At 40.6% G+C, this 22,398-nt stretch overlaps 1 protein-coding gene across 7 annotated transcripts in view; it reads left to right on the top strand.

The window, feature by feature from the left end:
* The window catches only part of Dock10 (dedicator of cytokinesis 10), a 261,047-nt gene that overhangs the window by 122,448 nt on the left and 116,201 nt on the right, over positions 1-22,398 (top strand). For all 7 annotated transcript variants that reach the window (XM_085697762.2, XM_085697760.2, XM_085697753.2 and 4 more), the window contains exon 3: positions 7,034-7,123. In XM_085697762.2, the coding sequence (XP_085553888.2) occupies positions 7,034-7,123 (90 nt within the window). The remainder of the gene's footprint in view (positions 1-7,033; positions 7,124-22,398) is intronic.

Genomic DNA, 22,398 nt, shown 5'->3' with positions numbered 1-22,398 from the left:
TATATCACATACATGAATGGAATTGTTTTAATAAAACCTCTTTGAATAATTAATACAAATTAATTAAAAATAATTAATTAAAATAAAAAATAGGGTAGCAAGTAATTCTTGTCTTTATTTTAAAAAGAATATACAGTGGTCCCTCTCTTTTTTATTGTATCCAGAATGTATATCCACATGATGTTTTAGACATAAATGTTCATAGAGACATAGCCCCCAAATGGAAGCAAGCAAACTACCTACCAATTAATAACTGAGAGTAATTTGGCATATTTAACAGTAATAGGGAAGGACATATGGGTACATGCTACAGTACGGGTACATGCTTCAGTACAGTACCATGCTAAGCCCATTGCGAAGAACCACTGTTGTAAGAATGTTTCCCCTGGAGAGATGAAGTAACTTGAGCCCTTCCTCAGAAGGCCCAAGGACAAACTAAAATGCCATGCCATACATATACATATTTTCCCTTGGGACCAATGAGTTTATCAGGCTTGGTTGCGGACCACAAGCAAGTTTTGGTGAGAGCATAGGTGACCACAGAGCAGCCGCACTGGGAAGTCTCCATGCAGCATGGATAACAACTTCCCCATGGCCACATAAATGGAGCCCCCTCTCACCATCCCCCCCCCCCCCCCCACGTACTCTAGCATGTCTCCCAATCCTTTAGACCACATACCATTAGGACTTAATTACACACAAATAGCGGGAAGGAGTGGCTAAACACGTGGGTAAGGGTTCAATGACCCTTCCCACGACATCGTCTTATGAGAGAAGGTCCAGTCCTCATTGACTCACTCAGGTAGGCACGGCTGATCTGATGTAGACAGGAATCTTTGGCTCAGAGGATAGGGTGCTAGGTCAGTCGCATATACATGATTCCATTTAAATGGAATGTGTTGGCATAGAAAGCAGATGAATGGTTGGTCTCCAGGTACGGAGGAGAAGACAGTATGTGCAGACTGCTAAGAGATAAAGGGTTTCTTGAGGTGTGATGAAGACATACTGAATATAAATTGGGATTATGGCTTCTCTGCTCTGAGTATGCTCAAAATCTACAGAAATTTACCCTTTAAAATGATAGATTGTATGGCATATTAATTATAACTCTCAATAGTACTCTCTTTTATTTAAAGAAGGTTGTACTAGGTTATGAGGTTAGAAGAGGTGTAGAAATTCAAAGACAGAATACCAAAGAATCATTAAAACACATCTGCATTCAAGTTCTTTAAGAGTTATAAATAAAGATACCAAAGGAACTATATAGGACATAATAATATTAACTGCATTTTATTTGTTTTTATTTTGTATATAATGGCATTTTGCCTGCATATATGCCTGTCCATCACCTTCATGCAGTGTAAACTACTGTGAGCTGTCATCTGGGTGTTTGGAATAGAACCTGGGTCCTCTGGAAGAGCAGCTAGTGCTGAAGTGGCTTAACCGCTGAGTCATCTCTGTATTACCTGGCTATGTTAGTTTTTATATTTTATTCCCGAAACAGATTTTATGAAATCTGCTGTGTTATGTGTTATTTACTGATCCCATTGCTTTAACAAAACACCCGACAAAGCAACTTAAGGAAGGAAATGTGTTTTGGCTCCTAGTGGGAAGGTCCTGGTAATGTAAGCTTGAGACAACAGGTCACATAGCATCCAGACTCAGGAAGCAGGCAGTGATGAATGTTAATACTCGGCTTCTTTTGCCTTTTTATTCAGCTCAGAACCCCCAGCTCATTAGAAAGGTATCATGTGTGCGTGCGCGTGTGTGTGTGTGTGTGTGTTTGGTTTTTCAAGACAAGGTTTCTCTGCATAGCCTTGGCTGTCCTGGAACTCACTCTGTAGAACAGGTTACTTCAAACTCAGAGACCCACCTACCTGTGCCTCCCATGTGCTGGGATGAAAAGTGTGTGCCACCACTGCCCAACAGATGCCACCCATACTTAAGGTGGTGTACCTTCCTCATTTAAAGCAGTCTAGATAATTCATCATGGGTCAGGTGGGCCCAGAAGCTAACTTTATCCAGAGAACCCTCACAGATATGCCCAGAGACTTGTAAATCCTGTGACGTTGACAGTGCCCATTAAACACCATACCTGCTTAAATGCGATAGAACACTCATTTAAAATGATCAGATGAATCAATCAAAAGTACAGCTTTGGGATTTAAAATATTCCATGTATTGGCTCCCAGTTTGACATAGACAGTAAATTAGAGAGTTTAAGAAAGAGATGAGTTTGGGATGAGCCATGGCTTGTTTGTTTGTTTTTGTTTTAAGGGACTGGTATCTATCTAAAACCTGAGATTTACAGAGTTAATTGAGGATTTCTTGAAAGGTGAAAGGTGGAAGAAAGAGCCTCTGGAGGACCAGCACCACCATGGGAGAAGGAGCGTAGGTTGTGCTGTAGAAAGGTCATGGGGAATCAGCCAGGGTGGGCAGGCTACTGCGTCAGCACAGTTCTCTTCTGCGGGAATCACAGAAAGCATGCTTCTTCCTCAGTTCTTCTACATGGTAGGCTTGGCCTGCACCCCTGAGTCTAACTGACCAGTGGGACGAGCTGGTGTCGAATGCACCTTTACACCAATGGAGCCCTGGTTTCTGTTGCTCCTCACGTCTTTCTGTGTGAGGCACATACAGTCGTGTGCTTCTCAAAAAAGATTTTCACGTGCAAGAAGACAGAAATGTCCACTACCCAGATCAGATCACTATATGTGAATCAAGCTGTCAGGTGTACTCCACTAAATTTGCCAGATCTCAAGGAATAGTCATCGTCCAAGGAAAAGATGCTTCGCTCTTGCCTCCTTAGCAAATGGAAGATGCACTTGAGTTTAAAATACCGGTTCTCAATCTGTAGGTTGCAACCCCTTTGCATGCCACATATCACATATCCTGCATGTCAAATATTTGCATTGCAGTTCCTAACAGACCAAAACTACAGTTAGGGAGCAGCAACAGAATCATTTTCTGCTTGGGAGTCAGCACAGCACGAAGAACTGTATAGAAGGGTCGCAGCATCAGGAAAGTCGACAACCACGGTCTAGAAGATGAACCACAGAAAAAGAGAAGTAACTTTCTCAGTGCTTTGTGGGTCTGAGAGTTCAAGACCATGAACCTCACTGACGCACTTGAATAGTGTAATGACCAAGTCGTCACGCTGGACTTTGCTGGATCACGATCAATACTTCCTTATGGATGGTTGCTCGCTGTTTCTGCCACCTACAGTCTGTAGTTTTCACCAATACTAGAAGAATTTTTCTGTAAAGCACAGCGAAGTTATTAAAGAGCCATTCTCACATAGTTTATTTACTGTAGTAAATAAGGGAAAAACTACATTGGTGTTACTTTTTGAATGTGATAAAAAACAAAACAAAATGAAAAACTGTTTTCAAAGCAAGCACAGTAATGTGCCTTCTTTAACAGAAATCAGCATTGGTGCCTTAACCTGCTAAATGAAATGGCATTTCCTTTTCAATACACGATTAACTGTGAGTTACTTTTCTTCGTTGTGGAGCTGCTTACATCTTAATTAGGACTGATGGAGTTTCTTAAGCGCCATCTTTTCTGTCCTTGCCTTTAGCAGCTGGGATCTACTGTAAGAACTGACACAGGTCGCCTACTCAACCCCAGGATAACAAAAGCCATCCATCCCAGACTTCAATGGTGGCATTTAGCCAACTGGGAAATGGCCCCTGTGCACTTGGACTGAAGTCCAAGCCAGAGTCATTTTAACCAGCAGAATGGCTGTTGCAACAAAACCACAGAAGCTACCCAGCGCAGCACTGAGGGAACTAGGAAGTAGCAGAGGTGGAGTCAAAGACACTGAGTATCATGGGCCTCAGACTGCAAATACAGGCTTGGGGTCATCGGTTCAGAAGTTTTCCTTTCCAAATGCCCGACAATATACCCCTTATAAAACTCTTGCCACCAGATGAGCTCGGCCGAATGCCAGTGCGGTCTCAGATCTGTTCCATGCTACTGAACTATACCAATTGTGGAACGGAGCTTTATTAAAGAGAACAGGAAGTGTGTTGTGGCCAAGGCAATTTGTAGTGGTCTGAAAACACCGACTTCTCAGAAAGGAAATTCTTTTTAAATGTATTAATACCCTTAACAAATAGGATTCTTCATACTTCTATTTTGACCAAGTTACTTGTGTTCTGTGCAAGTGCTTTAAACAGAGTTAAAACAAGTGGAAAGGCACCAAAGTTTTGAAAGCTCAAACCTCATGGAGGCCTTTTGGTTTTTTTTTTTTAAATGAGTGTTTCAGTTTTATACTGAAACATAATGGTTAGCGTGTCGTGTCTCGCACACACATACATGGTCACAGTCCTCTTATGCCGTGCTTGTGTTGTACGAGGTATCTGGCATGCATAGAACATGCAAAATAAAGTTCTAGATTTGTCACATGGTTTCATAAGTCACAGTGATCTTATTTAGTGAAGGATCAACGTCATTTTATGACCACGGGTCATCAGAAATCCTTCTAGCTTCATGTGTTGCTCATGGCTAGTAATTTACATATTTGTCTATGTTCAACATGCTAAATAACTGGTGTAATACCGTGGGAATCTTGATTTGTAGTGCTTTCTGAAACTGAAGCAAGTAACCCTGTGTATTGTGAGTTGTCTTTCCAAAGTCATTCCTGGGTCACTGAAGTCTAAACAATAATCCCCAAGACTAAGTCTAGACTAAGCTGTTAGTATTCACAGAGAGACTAACAATAAAGAAACAACTTGAAGGAGGAAATCAGACAAGGAACTATAAATAAAAAAATTCAAGATAACTCCAATCTTGCTTCGTTGCATTCTGCACAGAAACAACCACTTCCTGGTCTGTCTGGAGACCTCTGCTTCATCTGCAAGAACTCCACTTGCTCTCTCTGTCTGCTCTTGGTTTAACTTGGCAGTCCCAGCTCTTGCCGGTGGTGATATTTTGCTTGGGCTGTAACAAATAAAGCTTGCCGGAGGACCAGAGTGTAGTGTGAGCCACTAGCTAGCCATAGAGGCCCGGCGATGGTGGCACATACCTTCAATTCCAGCACTCGGGAAGCACAGGCAGTGGATCTTTAAATTCAAGGCCACCCTAATCTACGTGAGATTGAATCAGTCTAAGGGAGAAGCAGAGCAGCAGATGGGATCACACACCTTTAATCCCAGCGTATAAGGCAGGAGGAGACAGGAGCTCAGAGCATTCAATCTGAGGATCCGTAGGGACAGAATGGCCCCATTGGTTTAAGGATTCAGTAGTGGTAAGAACTAGTGTGGCTTTGCTCCACACTCTGATCTTTAGGCAAGCTTTATTTGTTAGAGCACAAGCAAAATATCACCACACTTGCATCCTCTTTTCTGTAGATACCATGAAGTCCTGGAGCCTGGTGAGCTAACCTCTTAGCAGTATTTTAAGTTGAACATTACTTTTACTGAACGAAATATCTGGAACACCACATTTTTCATCGTTTTTATCCTCTGATCACAGAATCATGTGACATTCTTCCTCTTTCACAACGTCAAAGCCCATGCTTCCCACATAGACACACAACACGCATGTGCGTACTCCCACAGGCATACCCATGTATCACATGCACCCACACGTGCACAGGAATACACAGATTGACACACTACAGGCATGCACAAGCTAACCGTGCACAGCTCACAAACTTAGAGCATATATACACTCACTGTATTAGCATACCCTATGTATAACCACAACCACACACCCACACTTCCTGTATAGAGGCACTCATGCATTACACGAGTCACACACTCACTGAGTCACTTGCCACACCCATGCACAGCAGAGACACTGATGTGCTTGCCTACAGTCACACGTCCTTACCCTGAACACACACTGCAGGCATATACTCAGGAAAAAATTCAACAGCTATCCAGTTCAGCACCCTACTGAACATTGAGGTTATGGCAGTGGCAATAAGTGGGACTTGCATCAGGTGTGAAGGGGAAATTTGAAGAAAATAGTAAGTCTGAAATCAGGATGAAAGGAATGATGGACACAATGCTGCTGTGGCTGACAGCTGGCTACAACACCGTGAGCTCAGAAGACAAAAACTCCAAAACCACCCCGTCCCTTGTACTCACTTCTCCCAAACTAACAGTGCGTTTTGAGATTTTCATTTGTTTCAACCACCAATCCAGGAGCATGCCTTTCATCAGGACAAGTTTATACAAACTGTAGTGTGTATCTCAGAAACTATGAGGAGTCTATTCAGGGAGTGTGTGACCTAAAATCTCCTCCATGGTTGGTACCATGGTACCGCCAGTCATTTTCACCACACCACCATGAAAATGGACAGACTGAAGGAAGCTGGTGGCCGTGATGCAATCGTGTTAGAAAAGTTATGAGCCAGAACCTGGAGACACATCGAACAACAATAACCTCTGAAATCCTATTCAAAGGCTTCATGAGGGATTTTACATATCAGTTTATGTGTATCTGTTTAATAGAACGCTGTTTGTATAAACAGCTATTTGTTTAAATTTGTGAATTTTTTTTTACTTATTTCAACAGAAAATAACATTTAAAACATGACCTTTTTTCTTCAATGTGCAAGTTTATTTTGCTTTCTTCCCCTTACTTAGCTATGTTTGTAAACACACACACACAAACACACACACACATACACACATTTCCTAAAAGGGGATACGTTTACATGGTACTATTTACAATAGGATCTTGTAAGCTCTTCAAATCCATCCCAAATTTATTTTAACATGAACAGTAACAAAAGATGCTAATAGAAACAAGTTATAAACACAGATGTTCACATTCTTTTTCCCCTCAATAATAAAACGGATTGTTAAACTTTGAGCTACACAGATGAAGCAATAACTATGGGAATGCTAGGCGTACGTTTAGGGCTGTTTGGCTCTTTCTTCTTTTAAAGGGATTGAAATATAAGGGTTGGGGAAGCTTCTTCACCCTGCTCTGTTACATTAAGCCCCCGTGTTTTGGGGATAGTGGTCCGCTCCATGCATTCAAGATGGAAGGCTTAATTTCTTTTCCTGGTTCCTCCCAGACAGCCACGGTTTCTTGGGATATCCGAACACTGTATTCGACGGTACCCGAAGAGGCCGAGAACAAAGCAGAAAGCTTGCTGGTGAAAGAGGTAAGCGCGGTGCTCTCATTTATTTCCCTCTAAAGTGTTCGCTTCCACCCATACCCACCATGTCAGGCAACCTCAACATGCTTTTCTGCTCCCGTTCTCCCGCGTGCTCATCTGCAATAGAGACTGTCACAGATTGTCTCAGTCTCCATTTCAGTCTGCGTCTCCTCTGGGCCACCTTCCATCTTTCTGTCGCCATTTTTGATTATATGGCAGCTGCTCTGTTTTAGGTCTTTTGCTTGTTCTTTTCTTTAAACCTTCACACTGAGAAGTATCTGACTCTCTTTAGTAGAAAGATCTAGCTTTGTTTTGCTTATTCATGCTGCAATTGAAAACGAAGCAGGCTGTGTTCCATGAGAGTCTTGGATTGTAGAGTATCTGCTTTTAGAAATATAGTTATTTCTGCTGGGAGCTATGGAAAACGCTGATGATAAATCTCTCTGGACAGCTTGAGGAACTGATTTAAAAATCTGTTGAAAACACATATTTGAATTCAGTGGATGAAACAATTTCTTCATCTTCTAACCAGACATCAGGCTGCTTTGGGGTTGGGCCAGCACACAGCAGCTAAGAAGCAGAACTTTACTGAATGAACCCAGCCCCTCCTTTACACACAGCAAAGGGTTAAAGTGCAGTCCAGCTCAGATTATTTGGAAGAGGAAGGGTCTAAAGGTCCTCTGTACTCTAAAATGTGGCGTGTCCTGTTTAGGATGAAACTTCTATGACGGTTAATTACCAAGTTGGAGCATTTAACTAGGTCCTCTTACAGGTCATTGAGTAAAAACTGCAGGTTCTTTTTAAGACCCCGAATTTGATTGCTAGATTTAGTTCCTGATACCTTTTGGATTTTCTTTATAAAAGAGAGTAGACTCTTTAAAGCAATTTACTTTTCTTCCTGTTAATTGCTGATATATTTAGCATCTTTTAAGCTATTGATTTTAATATGAATGACTCTATGGTAATTTTATTTTCAGGTTTGTAGTTATATCATTTTCAGATTATTAGATTTTTCTTCTTTTCAAATAAGCTTATTATTTCCTTAATTTTTGTCTCATTGTATTATCAATATCCCTAAAATAATGTTGGATAATAATGCTAATACTGAATGTGCTGTTTTGCTGTCTGACTTATTTTTGTTTTAGGAGGAAGCCATTATTATTTTTTCTATTTTATAAACTACTGGCTGTTATATTGTTTTCTGGCATTGTATAATTGTTTTTAAAGAGATGTCTTCCTAAGATCCTTTGAAGTGTTTTCAAATGGTTTTACCAGAGAATCTAATCAGTCTATTGTTATGCAGCTTCTCTGATATAATTCAGCACTGAGGTAGAATTCATAATTTTTTGCATGTTTATTTGCATTCTGATATGAAAGCTCATATTTTTGTCCATGGTGTGCTATCACCCTAATAAGCTTTTGCCCCTTTCCCACTGTTTTACTACGAGCTTTTACATCTATAGGCATAAGCAAATTTGTATCTTATGCATGAGCAAATTTGTATCAATAGACATCAATAAAATTTACTTCTGGCTTCCGCTTCATTTTGTTGGCAGTATAGAAAAATCTAGCCTTAAAAAATAAATTGGGGATACAGATATAGTGTATATGGTAGTTGAACGATTGACTAGACACTACTAAAATACCTAGGGAACAAAAGCATAATTTTATAAGGATGTAATGAATGTAGAGAAGAAACCCCACGTGACTTCCTAAGCCCTGATGCCATGTAACTACATGGATGCCACCGGATGGCCTTGGATTCATTGTACAAAGAAAACTGTGTCCCAGTAGCAACGACAGGAAAAAGCCGTGTTGAGTGAGCCGGGTCTGCTTGCTGAGCGTGAAACCAGCAAGGTCAGCTTTAGAGAGGTCCTTGTACACGTGCTAGCCAAAGAATGCATGCATTCACCTACGAGTTTCACTGTGCTGACAGCTCCCCAAGAACCCCCAGTTCCCACCTGGACCTGAAACTGCACTCAGCACGCTGATATCCGCAGGGTTCCCCGAGTGCTAAATAAAATAGGACATGGTAAGCTGCTAGTGTTTTCCGTGCCTTTAGCTCAGGTAGAGAAACTTTCCTGTACGGCCACTGCCTGTGAGGAACCGAACCCGAGATAACTGCAAAGCTGATCATCTTGCTCTTTGGTGGAGCCATCAGGATTGAAATTTGTTGTACAAATGAAGCAAATTTTCATCAACTAGGAAACAAATATTCCAAATTTTTAAAAAAAAATGGATACACCATAATTTTTCCATGTTATTCAGCAAACAAACACGGGGAACAAAACAGTGCCTGGGGCAGATGATTGATGAGCAAATGCCCGCAGAGGCCCTAGCAACGAAGGCTTTTTTGTCCATTTTGGAAGACTATTTTGAAAGTTCTCTTCCTTTATTACATAAGGAAGAAATTCTACATGAAGATAAATTTAAAATAAAAAAACAAAAGTAACAAAAGTGTGGGAAGACGTTTTTTAAACGGGAATGAAAAGTGACAGATTTTACTCTGGAAAAACTGTCAATTTCTGCATGACAAAGAGTACCCTAAACTAAAAAAAGTTAAAGCTGTCACACAAACTCTATAATTTCTTCTGATAGATGCACAATGCATATACATTCCTAGCAGTCAAAATCCAGCAAAAACTGTAAAGATCCGTTTTAGTTTATTTGTGTGCATGTGTGCCTGTGTGAGTTGCTGTGTACCGTGAACATGCAGATGCCCGTGGAGACAAATTCCCAGGAACTGGAGTTATGTACGGTCGCAAAGTGACTGAAATGGGTGCTGAGAACCAAACGTGGGCCCTCTGCAGAAGCAGTGTGCTTGACTACCGAGCCATTCAATACTCAGAATTCTACAGATTTTAATATTACAAAGGCAACTCAGGAGGAAACGTGCAAAAGATATAGGTAGTCAAATGCGGTTAGCTAAGAGGTATGTGTTAGTAGTCGTGGAAATACTAATAGAAGCAGAATTTATATATTATATCTGAAGGACCAGAAAAAAGTAAAATGATTTTATCATGGCGATAGTATAGGGAAAAATGTCAGTACAACAGTATTCAAAGTATAGCTGTAGCTTTTGAAATGTAACCCACAAGTAACTTTAAAGTGTTATGTATAAATATGTATAAATATGAAAACAAGCTTAAACATATGCAGATATAATTAGAAGCATGTATATTACTGATTGGTAAAATTTAAAATATCAATCAGAACTCTGTTTAAAACATTTTGTTAGACGTGTGTGTGTGTGTGTGTGTGTATTGTAATAATACATAGCCAATGAAATATATGCATTTAAGAGCCAGGCATTGTGGTGTACGTCATTAACCCCAGCAGCACTCAGGAAACAGAGGCTAGCCTAGTATACAAAGCAATTTCCAAGATAGCCAAGGCTACATAGAGAAAGCCCATCTTGAAAACCAAAAAGAAAAATTATAGAAAATTTATATGTATGTGTGTGTACACACACATAAGTACATGAATAAATATGCATTCAAAATATTAGGCCTTGTAGGGCAAAGATATATACATATGTACATATGTGTGTGTATCTGTATGTATACATATATATATACATATATATATACCTCATAATTCTGTGTTCTTATAGTATTAAAAGTAGATTTTAAAAATTTAAGATATTTTGTAAGTAATTAGAATTTATTTGTGAATGCTGCCAGAATTGGAACCCAAGTCTGTGGCCAATGAACCCAAATCACACAACCAGTTCAAAACCTATACCACCAACCTCTCATATCATCAAGTCCACAAGTGTAACGTTGCTGCCTGGAAGCCAGGTCTGTCCAGCACAAGAGAACGCCAAGGAGTGTGGTGCTCCTCGCGGTCAGCCGTTCCTTGTGTTTCCAGAGCCCCTGCACCACAGCTCCCAACATCACTGGCTCTTACCATTCCCTAAGGTCACCTTCCTTCCGCTGCCAACAGGCTGACCGCAAAATCTGCCTTTCTCTTCTTACTTTTCCTGTAGAGAAATTCTTTACCTTTGTATTTGTTCCACGTTAATTATTACCTTCTGGCTGTTCTCAGGCACCTCTCTCTTGTACACTCAGCCTCCTTCTTCTTCAAAGAGAAGAATTCCTTCAAATAAGGGAAAAACTTGGAAGAAATCATTTTATTTTCATTAACTTTTCTGCATCATCCTCTGCAAGAAGCTCCTGAATTGGTTTGAAGGATGGAGCTGAAGCGGAGTTTGGTCTTGACAGTCTGGGAAGCTAGAACATCTTACTTACAAGAGTCCCCCATTAGCAAGGGAACATCAATAGCCAGGCCTGCCTGTGGGTGGCAGATCAAAAAATAAGTAGTTCCCAGAGAGCTGCTTTAAGATGGAGAAATGCCCCCAGAGAATATGCTGGCAAAAAGGCTTGACCTCAGATCATAATAGCAGCCAATCATTACTGCCTATTGCTTTGTGTCAGATAGGCATCTAAATCATTCACTTACAATAATTATAAACAAACGATAGAGCAAAGCAGCATCCTTTAAGGATGAGGAAACCACATCATAGAAAGACAAAGAAACTTGAGCAGGCAGCGTCATACAGATAGGAATACGGTCAGTATCTGGCCCCAGGCCCCTGAGCCCAAGCCCCTGGACTTTTGATTGACAGTGTTAATGACCAGTCTGAAGCTTTGCCCTAGTGTCCTCTGGAATGAATCTTCCCTAGCAACTGCGCTGTAGCCTCTGTCCAGTCTCTGGCATATATAACCAGCAGACTACACGTGGGGAACACTGCTGAGACCAGATAAAGCAAGTACAGAAGTAGATCCAGACATTTGCACGACGTTTTGCAGCAGCTCATCTATTTCCCCATGGCTGCTATATTGAGCTTCCCTCTTGGTCCACCCTGTGTTAAATTGCCTAGGGACTCCATGCGCTGGCAAGGACAAATGTCGTGGTTGCTAAGCAACAAAATGGAAAGCATCTAGTTTCAATACATCCAGCTCAATAAAAGTCTTGAACTCTTTCTCTCACATTACTCTACAGTGACAGTTCACAGCCTCTTGTCGAAGGTAGTGGGTTTTCTTTCCGCTAGTCTTGAATGACTTCATATTTTTAAAGGGAATTAAGTAAAATGAACCGTGTCTCCCTTTTCTGCTTTATCTGTTATTAATTATCCTCTCCGTCTTGTAGAGTAAGCTTAGCTGTTTCCCACACAAAAGCATAGGCTCATTTCATACCTGCAATGTTGCCAGCTCTGTAAACAGCCGGCCACAGTTGAGCAAAAATGTACATACAAAACTATGTTTAAATATCCTATAGCACAGGTATTTATTAACTCATTTACAGCCTCATCCACAAGCCCTACATGATTAACTTGCCCATGTGCACAGTGAGTGACTGTTCAACCTCTGCTCACTCTGACCATGGTCTCCCAATTCCTTAAATCCCTCGCTTGATATTTCCACTGTTAACAAGAAACGTGTCCTTTATTTTGACATGCCTCAGTTTCTCCATCTTTATCTAGGACTATTGACCTAGTGATGTGATCCTAAAAGTAACGCTAGCAAAGGTATGGGAAATAAGAGCTTGGGAAGACTGTATCTGATCCCCCAAACTACCTTTACACCTACTTCTATGACCATGATAAGGGAAGTGCTCCTGGGATACCATTCCCACTTGGGAACAGGGCAATAGGGGAGTCTATACATAGACTCCAGGCTTCCCAAGCAAAACGCCTACCGTAAAGTTTCTGTTTAAATACACACCAAGGGGTAATATGAAGTTCAGCCCACTAATTAGAACTAAGCTGCTGGTTTATTCTCGCTTAACAAAAGAAAATGAAGAATCAGCAGATTGAATAATATGATGGCTCAAAGAAAAACAGGCCCTGAGACCACTTCAGATGAGCAGATGAAGGAAATACTGGCTAAGTACTAAGGTTTCAAGTTGCTTTGACACAAAGCCTGTTCAGTTAATGGAACCCAACCTCTCTATAGGTGTAAAATCGACATAAAATGAGAAGAAAATATTGAAGTCAAGAATCCAGGTCTTACTTTGATTATGACATACAATCCTTAGAAACTAGAGTGTTGAAGAAGCAATATTTGAAAACAGAAGTAAATTTCTCTATGTCTCTAGCGAGAGTGTACCTGGATACACACGATCCTTACGCCTGTCTTTACTGGGGCAGTGCTGAGTTACCGTGGACAGTTCATCCTTTATGCTGGTACTCCAGACTAGAAGTAGTGGGGCTTTCCAGGAAAAGAAGGAAAATAAGATGGGAGAGAAAAGACAAATCATGTTTAAGAGAAGAAAGCTTAAAGAAGACACAGAAAAATCACACTAACAGCCCAAAGACCTCCTAGTTAGAATTGAGGCCTAATCAATTTCATACCTGCAGGGTATTCTGTATAAACCCAGTTCACCAAGGTGTTTGCAAATATTACACACACATACACACATGTACTCTCTTTCGTTCTCCCCTCTCTCTCTCTCTCTCTCTCTCTCTCACACACACACACACACACACAGAGAGAGAGAGAGAGAGACAGAGACAGAGACAGAGACAGAGAGACAGACAGAGAGAGTCTTTAATTTGTGGACATCCACTCAGACCATCTTAGAAGGAAAAATGTTATGAACCATTTCTCTGACTTACTTGTTCATTGATAAAACAATCTGTTTTCTCCTAGTATCTTGAGAAACACATTTGATAAATGTTGGCCTTGAGCTAATCCAAAAAGATAATCCTGAACTAAGGACCCAGTATATTTCAATCAAAGTAGAAAGCCCAAGACGTGTGCCTGTCTTTGGAGCATCTGCCAATAATGCAAAGGAGACTACTAGAATCCTAAAGAGCAAATAAGTGGGACTTTCTTCTCATCACCAAATCTCCGTGGACAATTCTTATTGTTAGTATCTAAACATCTGCTTTTGTCCAAGGGTGTCTCGTTACTAGGACAGAATTCCCAGACAAGTGTCAGAGAAAGCTGATCTAGGGGCTCTCCCCAATCAAGACAACAGAGAATAAACAGAGCCAGTTCTGTGTTCAAAGACAATAGCAATAGCCATAAAGGCCAAAGAAACCTTTTGAGCCATTCAATATCTCCTCTCAAACTTGTGTCCAATTAACAGGCTTTTCTTTCTGTTCCGCTAGAAGCAAGTTTGAATCCAGGAACATGAATATGTTTCTACTGCTGCCACGCCCAATTTAGTTGCATGGAGTTTTTTTTTTGTTTTTTTTTTTTTATGGAGTCTCTCTAAAGGGCTAAATTCTTTAAATAAGAAGTTCCTTTCCCTCTGATTTACCATTACTGTGGGTCAAAGCATAGTTGAGCTAGCATGGAAGTAAGGAAGACATCAACCACTAACTGAAAAACTGGATGGGATTAACCATTTAGCTTGTACCACTTACTTAGCAGATTTTACCTCGTGAATGAAGCACAGGCTTTGCTCTTGGAGAGTACACCACCAGGAGAGAAAAAAAAAGTCTCTTCAATCAGATGAACAACCCCCGGAGTTTTACTAAGAAAAGAAGAAGCAAGGTCAGGTACATACAGCAAGAAAAAAATATATAACAAGAAGGCACTAAAGAATAGATTGATTGCTATGGAGAGTGTCAACGCCTAAAGAAAAGTTGGGCAGATGAGATTATTAATAGCCAAGGAGGGTGATTATGCAGGTCTATAATGACAATAACAGCATTTTTTGTAGCAGTAAAAGTAAAGAACTAATAAAGGAGATAGAATTTGGCAGGGTTTGGAGACTAAAAAGAAAGTAAAGGAGAAGAATGTGCCAAAGGCCACTGACTTGGAGTACTGTGACAGCAGCTTATATAAGATATACAGAATAAAGTAAAGTTTATTGGAGCAGGCTTTGACATATGGAAGAGAAGCCTTGTATTTAGGCAGGGGGAGTGGAAGGGAGGAAGAAAGAAGGAAGAAAGAAGAAGGAAGATGGAGAGAGAGAGAGAGAGAGAGAGAGAGAGAGAGAGAGAGAGAGAGAGAGAGAGAGAGAATATACAAGAAGAAATAGGCAACTGTCCAGAAAGCAGGAGAAAGTTGGGGATGGATGAGCCAGAATTGCAAACCTGGAAGAGTTTGTTCAGGATGCCATGAAGAATGGAGCCGAATCAAGACTCTTAGTCATGTCCGCAAGGAAGGAGGACCTTATGTGGATAGCAGAGATGGGGCAGGAGGAAGAAGGAGAAACTGATACTCAGAATCAAACAAAGATGAACAAGAGCATACTGATGGTATAAACCCCAAAGAGGGAAAAGGACTAAGCTCACTGGATATGGTAACTTGGAGTCATCACTGGTCTCCAACAGAAAGTTCCAGAAGTTAGGGGCACAGACTGGTTGTAGTTATAGTACACTAAAGCCCAGGAATATGTGGCAATGTTATTATCAAACCATTATCTATAAAATGCCTCAGGAGTAAATTAAATAAAGATGTTGTACTCTTAAGACAGAATGTCATATGTTCAGAAAAGGTAAGATGTTCACTGAGTCATGTATTGATCTTGGAACTACATGCCAAAGTACCAATTCCCTAATGGACAGGGCAAAATTTCCCACCATGGAAAGCAGTGTGACGAAGGCAGGATAATACTGAGATGGGTTTTCTCCCTCTTTCTCCTCTGTCTGTCTCACCACCTAGATTCAGTCAAAAGTGCCCAGTGAACTCGGGAGAAGAGTGGGAAATTCAAATTTCAACATGACCTGGCTTCCTGGAGCAAGGGCTAGGGCCGCAAAGGTAGCTGCAGGAGCCAGAGAGGAACCGGATGCCGTTTCCAATGAGCACCGTACTACTCACCTTCGTTAACCAGAAGGGAGGTGTCCAGTGATCTAATTTATCTCGTTTCAGGGAAATTTTGTTCACAGTTGAAATGATAAATTTGATGCCTGACTTTGAACTCTCATGCACACTGTGATGAACCCACTCATCCAAAGGCCTTTGCTTAGTACACGTGGTACAGAAGTTTGGATCTCATACACTTATGAGACCCATAAACAAGATAGTCTTTCAACAGCTTGCTTGAGGGAGTAGGTTGCATCCACGACTAAATTAAATTAAATGTATGATGATTCCTGCTTCTCAGATACTGGACTGCACAGGAAGGATTGCTAGGCTGGTGCCCAAGGTTTCTTACTTAAGAACTGAATTCTGAGCGGGGTGGTGGTGCTGCACGCCTTTAATACTGCCTAGCACTTGGGAGGCAGAGGCAGGAAGATCTCTGTGAGTCTGAGGCCAGCCTGGTCTGTAGGGGGAATTCCAGAACAGCCAGGACTACGCAGAGAAACCCTCTTTCAAAATACCAAAAAAAGAAAAGAAAAGAAAGAAGAAAGAACTGACGTCTGTTCTGAAATACCAGGATACAAAAATAAATTACATTCCTAAGAAAGTTAAGAGGCATGTTGAGAGAACGTTGAGAGAGATTTAATACTAAAAACACTCACAATGTTAAAAAAAACTACATTCTTTCTCAACAAAATTAGGGTTAATAAAAATATTCTGTGTGCATCTGTTGACTTTTTATGGTTGATGGTTTTATTAGTGAATGAGACTCTTGGTTCCTGGATGAAGGCTGTGCTGGAAGTTGAAAGACTTTTGACTTGGTGTGTACTTTTTAACAGATAATATGCAAGTAAGGTTTATTTTATAGCTTTGAAATTTTAATGGAGATACTAAGCGCCTGTTTTCCGTTTTTGGCCTGCCCTTATTTGTATGTGATGGTTAGATTTCTATCATGGCTGGACCAAAAAAGATAGGATTTTCAAAGCAAACTGTTAACACTATTTTATTAAGTAGACAAAAGATAATGAAGATAAATTAAACTCATTTGGAATGTAGTGATATCAGGATAAAATGTCCCAGGAAAAGTAATGATGAAAATATTAGAAGCAAATGTGTCATGTTTCATATTCATATTAATTTCATATAACCTGAAGAAATTAACTTTCTCTTTACTAAAATCTTTAGAACAATAGTCTTGGTAAATACAAAAAATGGCCATTACCATTCAAAATTGGATTTATATCTGCACAATAATCTCCTCCCATAGGCTGTTCAGCTATAGATACAAACTCATATGGACCATTCAGGAACTTTGGAACATTCCCTTTTGGGGTTTTAACCAGATCTTTCAGTCATACTGAATTATAACCCATGTTTACAGGAGAAGAATGGTCGGATAATAAACAATAGTCAAGGCTTGTTAACGTCAGCTATTACTCACATCCTAAAACGTTACTGGTAAGGTCTTGTCAAAGGATCACAATATGTATTTCTAGGCAAAACCCAAATCTTATTTGTCAAAGTTCATCTGATTGTTTGAACAGCATGCATTTTAAAAAGAGACATCAACATTTTGTCTCATTTTCAACTTACAATTAGCAGAGCTACTGAGGGACCCTTCGATCTACTCTCCGTTTCAAAATAAGGAAATGAAAAAGTGGAAATGGCATTCACTGCTTTCACATATAGTGGGCACACATATTTTTCTGTTCACAATGGTCAGCCTGAGCCTGCATCATTCCGTATCACACTATTTAATATCATGTAATATTTTTAAAAGCAAACTGAAGTTCATTATATGAGACTTTCCCGTACAATCTGAAGCTATGTCGTGCCTATATCACATGGTTTGTGGTATGTAAACTCATTATTTTTACTTCCAAGATGAATGCTTTACAAACTCAGTAACTGTCCCACTTGCTTTTATAAAGCAGGAATTCATCGTTGTACATTAGGGGAACATACAGTGTGGACGATCCAATCGAAGAAGCCATTGTTCTCTGTGTCTCATATCTTGTTTCTACGTTATCCATGTCTTGCACTGTCGGAACAATCCTTTGTTCTGCCAACCCAGCTAACGGCACCTGCTTTCCTCCTGCAAAGTCTCATGTAGCCATTAAATTATCGAGTCATCCTTTCAGTATGTAATTTGACTCAAATCACTTAATTTCATAATACTTCATTTTCAAAATGTATTCCATAACCATGGCACGAACATAAAAAAATTGTTGTGTTTTACAAATGTCGAATTACTCAGTGAGGATGAAGAACCACAATGGGTACCTTTTATGATTGCATTCATTTTTTTGGCAAGAAACTACTTGGGTGATTAAATAAACCTCCATAGCCAGAAGGGAAAATAATTTTATGACTAATAAGCCATTTGTTACCTCTTTAGTGCTGTGCAGCCAGAATCTAATCATCAGCCCTTTGAAGAGGCTGACAAATTGCTAGTTCGGGAATTGTAACATGATTTGAATTGATCCTAATGCCCCTCTGAGGAGGAAGAGAAAGGGGAAAATGAAATATCTCCCTTACACGACTTTAGGGCATCGCTTATAACTTCCCACTTTTCTAAAATCATTTTTCAAAGAAAAGGGCTGTTTGCTGTTACTTTGGAGATCAAGTATCCCTCATGGGCTCGTATGTCTGAAGAGTTGCGGCCCAGCGAGTGGCACTGGCTTGAGAGCTTACAGAACCTTTAGGAAGTGGACCGAGCTGGAGGAAATGGGTCACTTGGTGACAGGCACTGAATGTCGTATGCACTCCCTCCTTCCAGTACTTTCTGTGTTTCTTTACCTACAAAGGTGTAAACAAGCAGCCTCATACTGAGTTGTGGCTTCCCTGCCTCGATGGACTGTGTACTGTCGAAGTGTGAGCCAAAATAGTCCCTTCCTCCCTTGGGGTGCCTCTTCTACAATTGGTCAGAGTGTGGAGAAAAGTAACTAACAATTATTAAGTATCAAATGCATATTGAATAGCTCCCACATGTAAAATTCTACATTCGACTGGAAAATGCTGTTTTAAAAACCTATATGTGGGAACTGAGGAAATGGCTCAGTGGTTAAGAGCATTTGTTGATCTCACAGAGGATCTGGGATTAATTCCCAGTACCCACATGATATAACTATCTGTAAATCCCATGCCAGAGAACCTCACACTCTTTTTTGGTTTCTCCAGGTGTAACACAAGGGGCCGGCTTGTTGGGGTTTCTGTCCCACCCAGTACCCCACAGCTGGCAAGCCCAAAGAAAATCACACACAGGACTCCATAAGGTTATAAACTGATTGGCCCATTAGGTCAGGCTACTTATTAGTCCTTGTAACTTATATTAATCCATTATTGTTATCTATGTTAACCACGTGGCTCAGTACCTTTCTCAGCATGGCAGCTCACATGTTGCCTCTTCAGTGATCTGGGCAGGAATGGGAGGGAGCTTTCTGCTTCCCAGAATACTCCCAGTCTCTTTGTTCCACCCCTACTTCCTGTCTGGCTTTCCCGCCTATACTGCCTGTCTGGCCAATCAGCGTTTTATTAAAATATGATTGACAGAATACAGACAATTCTCCCACACCACCCAAGCTCCAGGCAAGTATTTAGTACATATATTAGGATTCAGGCAAAGCATTATATACATAAAACAAATGCAGAGGCTGGAGAGATGTCTCAGCAGTTAAGAGCACTGGGTACTCATGCTCAGTTCCCCCACCCATACCACAGCCAACAAGCCCCTGTAACTCAGTTCCAGGAGATCTGATGCCCTCTTCTGCCCTCCATGGGCACTACACACACATGGTTCATATATGCAAGCAAAAAGTCCACTCACATAACATAAAATAAAGAAAATATTTTAAAATAAATGAGTCTATAACGTGTGTGAGTTACTGGAGCCCAATGTTTGGAACTGGAGCCTAGTGCCCTGCCTAGTGCTACATGATCACTTGTGATGGAGTCTGACTGGTGAAGTAGCAATGATTCTTTGCCTCATTCGGAAACCCCTGAGGAACTTCTTATGCTGTATATATTAGAGACAACAGCACCTCTACAGAGATTCTGAATTCGTGACCTTCAGGTGAAACTCGACAACCCCAGAGGAATCGATCATGGGCATGTTTTATAAAACACTTATCATAATGGTTCAAAGCCTTTGACCTCAACAACTGTAGCTAGGAGTTTTGCATCTAAACCCACACAGGCAGAAAGGATGAAAATAGATACACAGCAGACAAAGAAGTGAATGGGGAAAATTACACAGCAGGACATCTGAAAAACCTCACTGGCTCCACTAGCTCCTGCTCAGTCTTCCGCTTTGAAGTACACTGTGCCAGTCTGTAAATGGAAGGGGGAGGGGCTGATGTTTTGACCTGGGACTAGGTACCAAGGGTGAGACAGTCCACAGGGAAAGCAGAAGTCACTGCTTTGCTGTCACAGGTTGGGTTAGCCTGCGACTCTAGATTTCAGCCTTGCTTCTAGTCAGAGACACCGTAGCCCCCGCCATAACAGTTTGCAATGATCGTCTGAGAGGGACTGTGTAGGCTGCAGCGAAGAAGAGAGAGTGATGAGTGTCTATGCATACCATTTGGGAGTGAAGCGCCACCGCTGTGGAGGAGAAAAGTGATGTGTTTGTACAGCGCACCAGCTTCCTCAGCAGCAGAGAAACTGCAGGTTGAGAAGGGCCATCCAGTCAGACCTCAGTGTTCACCCTGCGCACTGCATACGTAAAACGCAGCCAGGAGCTGCAGGAGAAATACAATGAAATGATGAAAACAGAATTCTTTAAAATCGTTGCTACTGTAGCTCCCCAAGCTCTACTTACACCGTCCAAGGAAAACATGTTGCTAATGGCAGTTGAAATGAATGTGGGTTACAGACGGGATCAAACTTGAAGGAAGAACTTTTTTTTTAAAGCAGGAATTTGTGCAGTACTTTTCCTATGCTAAGTGCTGTAAAGAGTGATTGCATTTGGTCCTTGTGACATCAGTGTTATTTAGAGGGTTGCAGAAGCTCAGAGTTACTAAGCTCTTCATTTGAGATGTCTCAAATAATAAATGACAAAACAACATTCAAAACCAGCCCTGTCCGAGTCGGGGACAGAAGCACAACCACCATCAAACTTTCAGAACGGTGGGCCAACAGGACGCAATGACCAGACAGTGCATACATACATGTACCAAATGGACTTTCAGAGTCAGAAAAATCCATGTGAATTCTTCTCTCTATCACAGGGAGGTTCTAAGTTAAGAAACACATCTTCTGTTTCTCTGGTCTATGAAGTGAGAACTAAAATTCATCAAGTACTGGTTAAGATGATGTGTACAGTGCCTAATAGCAAAATATCTGGCAAATGTTGGCAGTGGGAAAGAAATAAAAACAGAAAGGAAAGGATATAAATGGGAGAGAAGGATGAGAAGGAGCAGGAGGACAGGAAGAGGAGAAGGAGGAGGAGGAGGAGAGAGAGAGACAGAGAGACAGAAACAGTCCATTGCTTTTACCCAGTAAATGTTATGAGTAGCACATCTTAGAGTCAGCTAACCCTATGGCCTATTGCCAACAGTGTGTATAATGCATTGAAGTATACATATTTAGTGTGGCTCAAACTTCTGCCCATAGGAAGAAAAGTTGAATGAACCCTAGATCTGTGCAGCTGTGCCCCACGAACACTTCCAGATCAGCTCTGTAGCAGAAGCATCTCACCCAGCTCAGCATTCTGAGTGCTCAGAAACTGAATCCGAGATCCTAACAAGTCAAACTATTCAACCAAGTTCATTGGCAAATTCTTTAGAACTTAGACAATATCTAAACTACTCTGAGAATTCTGTTCTAAAGATGGCATCCAAACAGGCTGTGCTCAGAGGAAAGGTGAGAGGCCTTGGGAGGGAAGGTGTATGCCGAGAGAGTCTTTTCCCAAAATGGTGCCAGATTTGACGTGATTATTAAAAATGCTATTTTTTCCCTCCTTTAAATCCAGGCTCTCATCACCTCCTCTGTAAAATCCACCCTATTTAAATCCCATCCCCCATCCTCTTCCTCTACTGAGTTCTTTTTTACAGCATTTCCATCCTCGAACACAAAGCATAATCTTTCAGTTTTGCATTTATTGACCAGCTTTTCACAGTGACCTCAAGAAGACCTAGATATTTTTTTTCCCTCTCATTCACTGTGAAATTCTAGAATCATTTCTGGATTAGATCAGGATTTAATGGTGTTTGATAAATGAATTACTGAGTGAAAAATCTTCAAATCTAGGAGGTTTAGGTTCGTGAATTATGGTATGATGTTTCATTCTTTTTAGAAGTCAAGTTTAGAAAACAAATGTAAGTAGGCCTATAGATATAGTTGTGTGATATTACAGTTACCTAATATGTTCAAAGGCCCTGAGTTCAATCCCTCATAACACTGAAAAAAATGGAATAATAATAGAAAGAAAGCAAAATAGAAATCAAATGTAAAGATTCTTAAAACATACTAACTTAATAAAAATAATAAACATATACAAATTTAAATCTAGAAACAACCTAGGCA

This window comes from Myodes glareolus, chromosome 1 (genome assembly GCF_982192425.1).
Source record: "Myodes glareolus chromosome 1, mMyoGla1.1, whole genome shotgun sequence".
Classification (NCBI taxonomy): domain Eukaryota; kingdom Metazoa; phylum Chordata; class Mammalia; order Rodentia; family Cricetidae; genus Myodes; species Myodes glareolus.
Note: the sequence above shows the minus strand (reverse complement) of the source record. Positions and strands in the feature narration are given on the sequence as shown.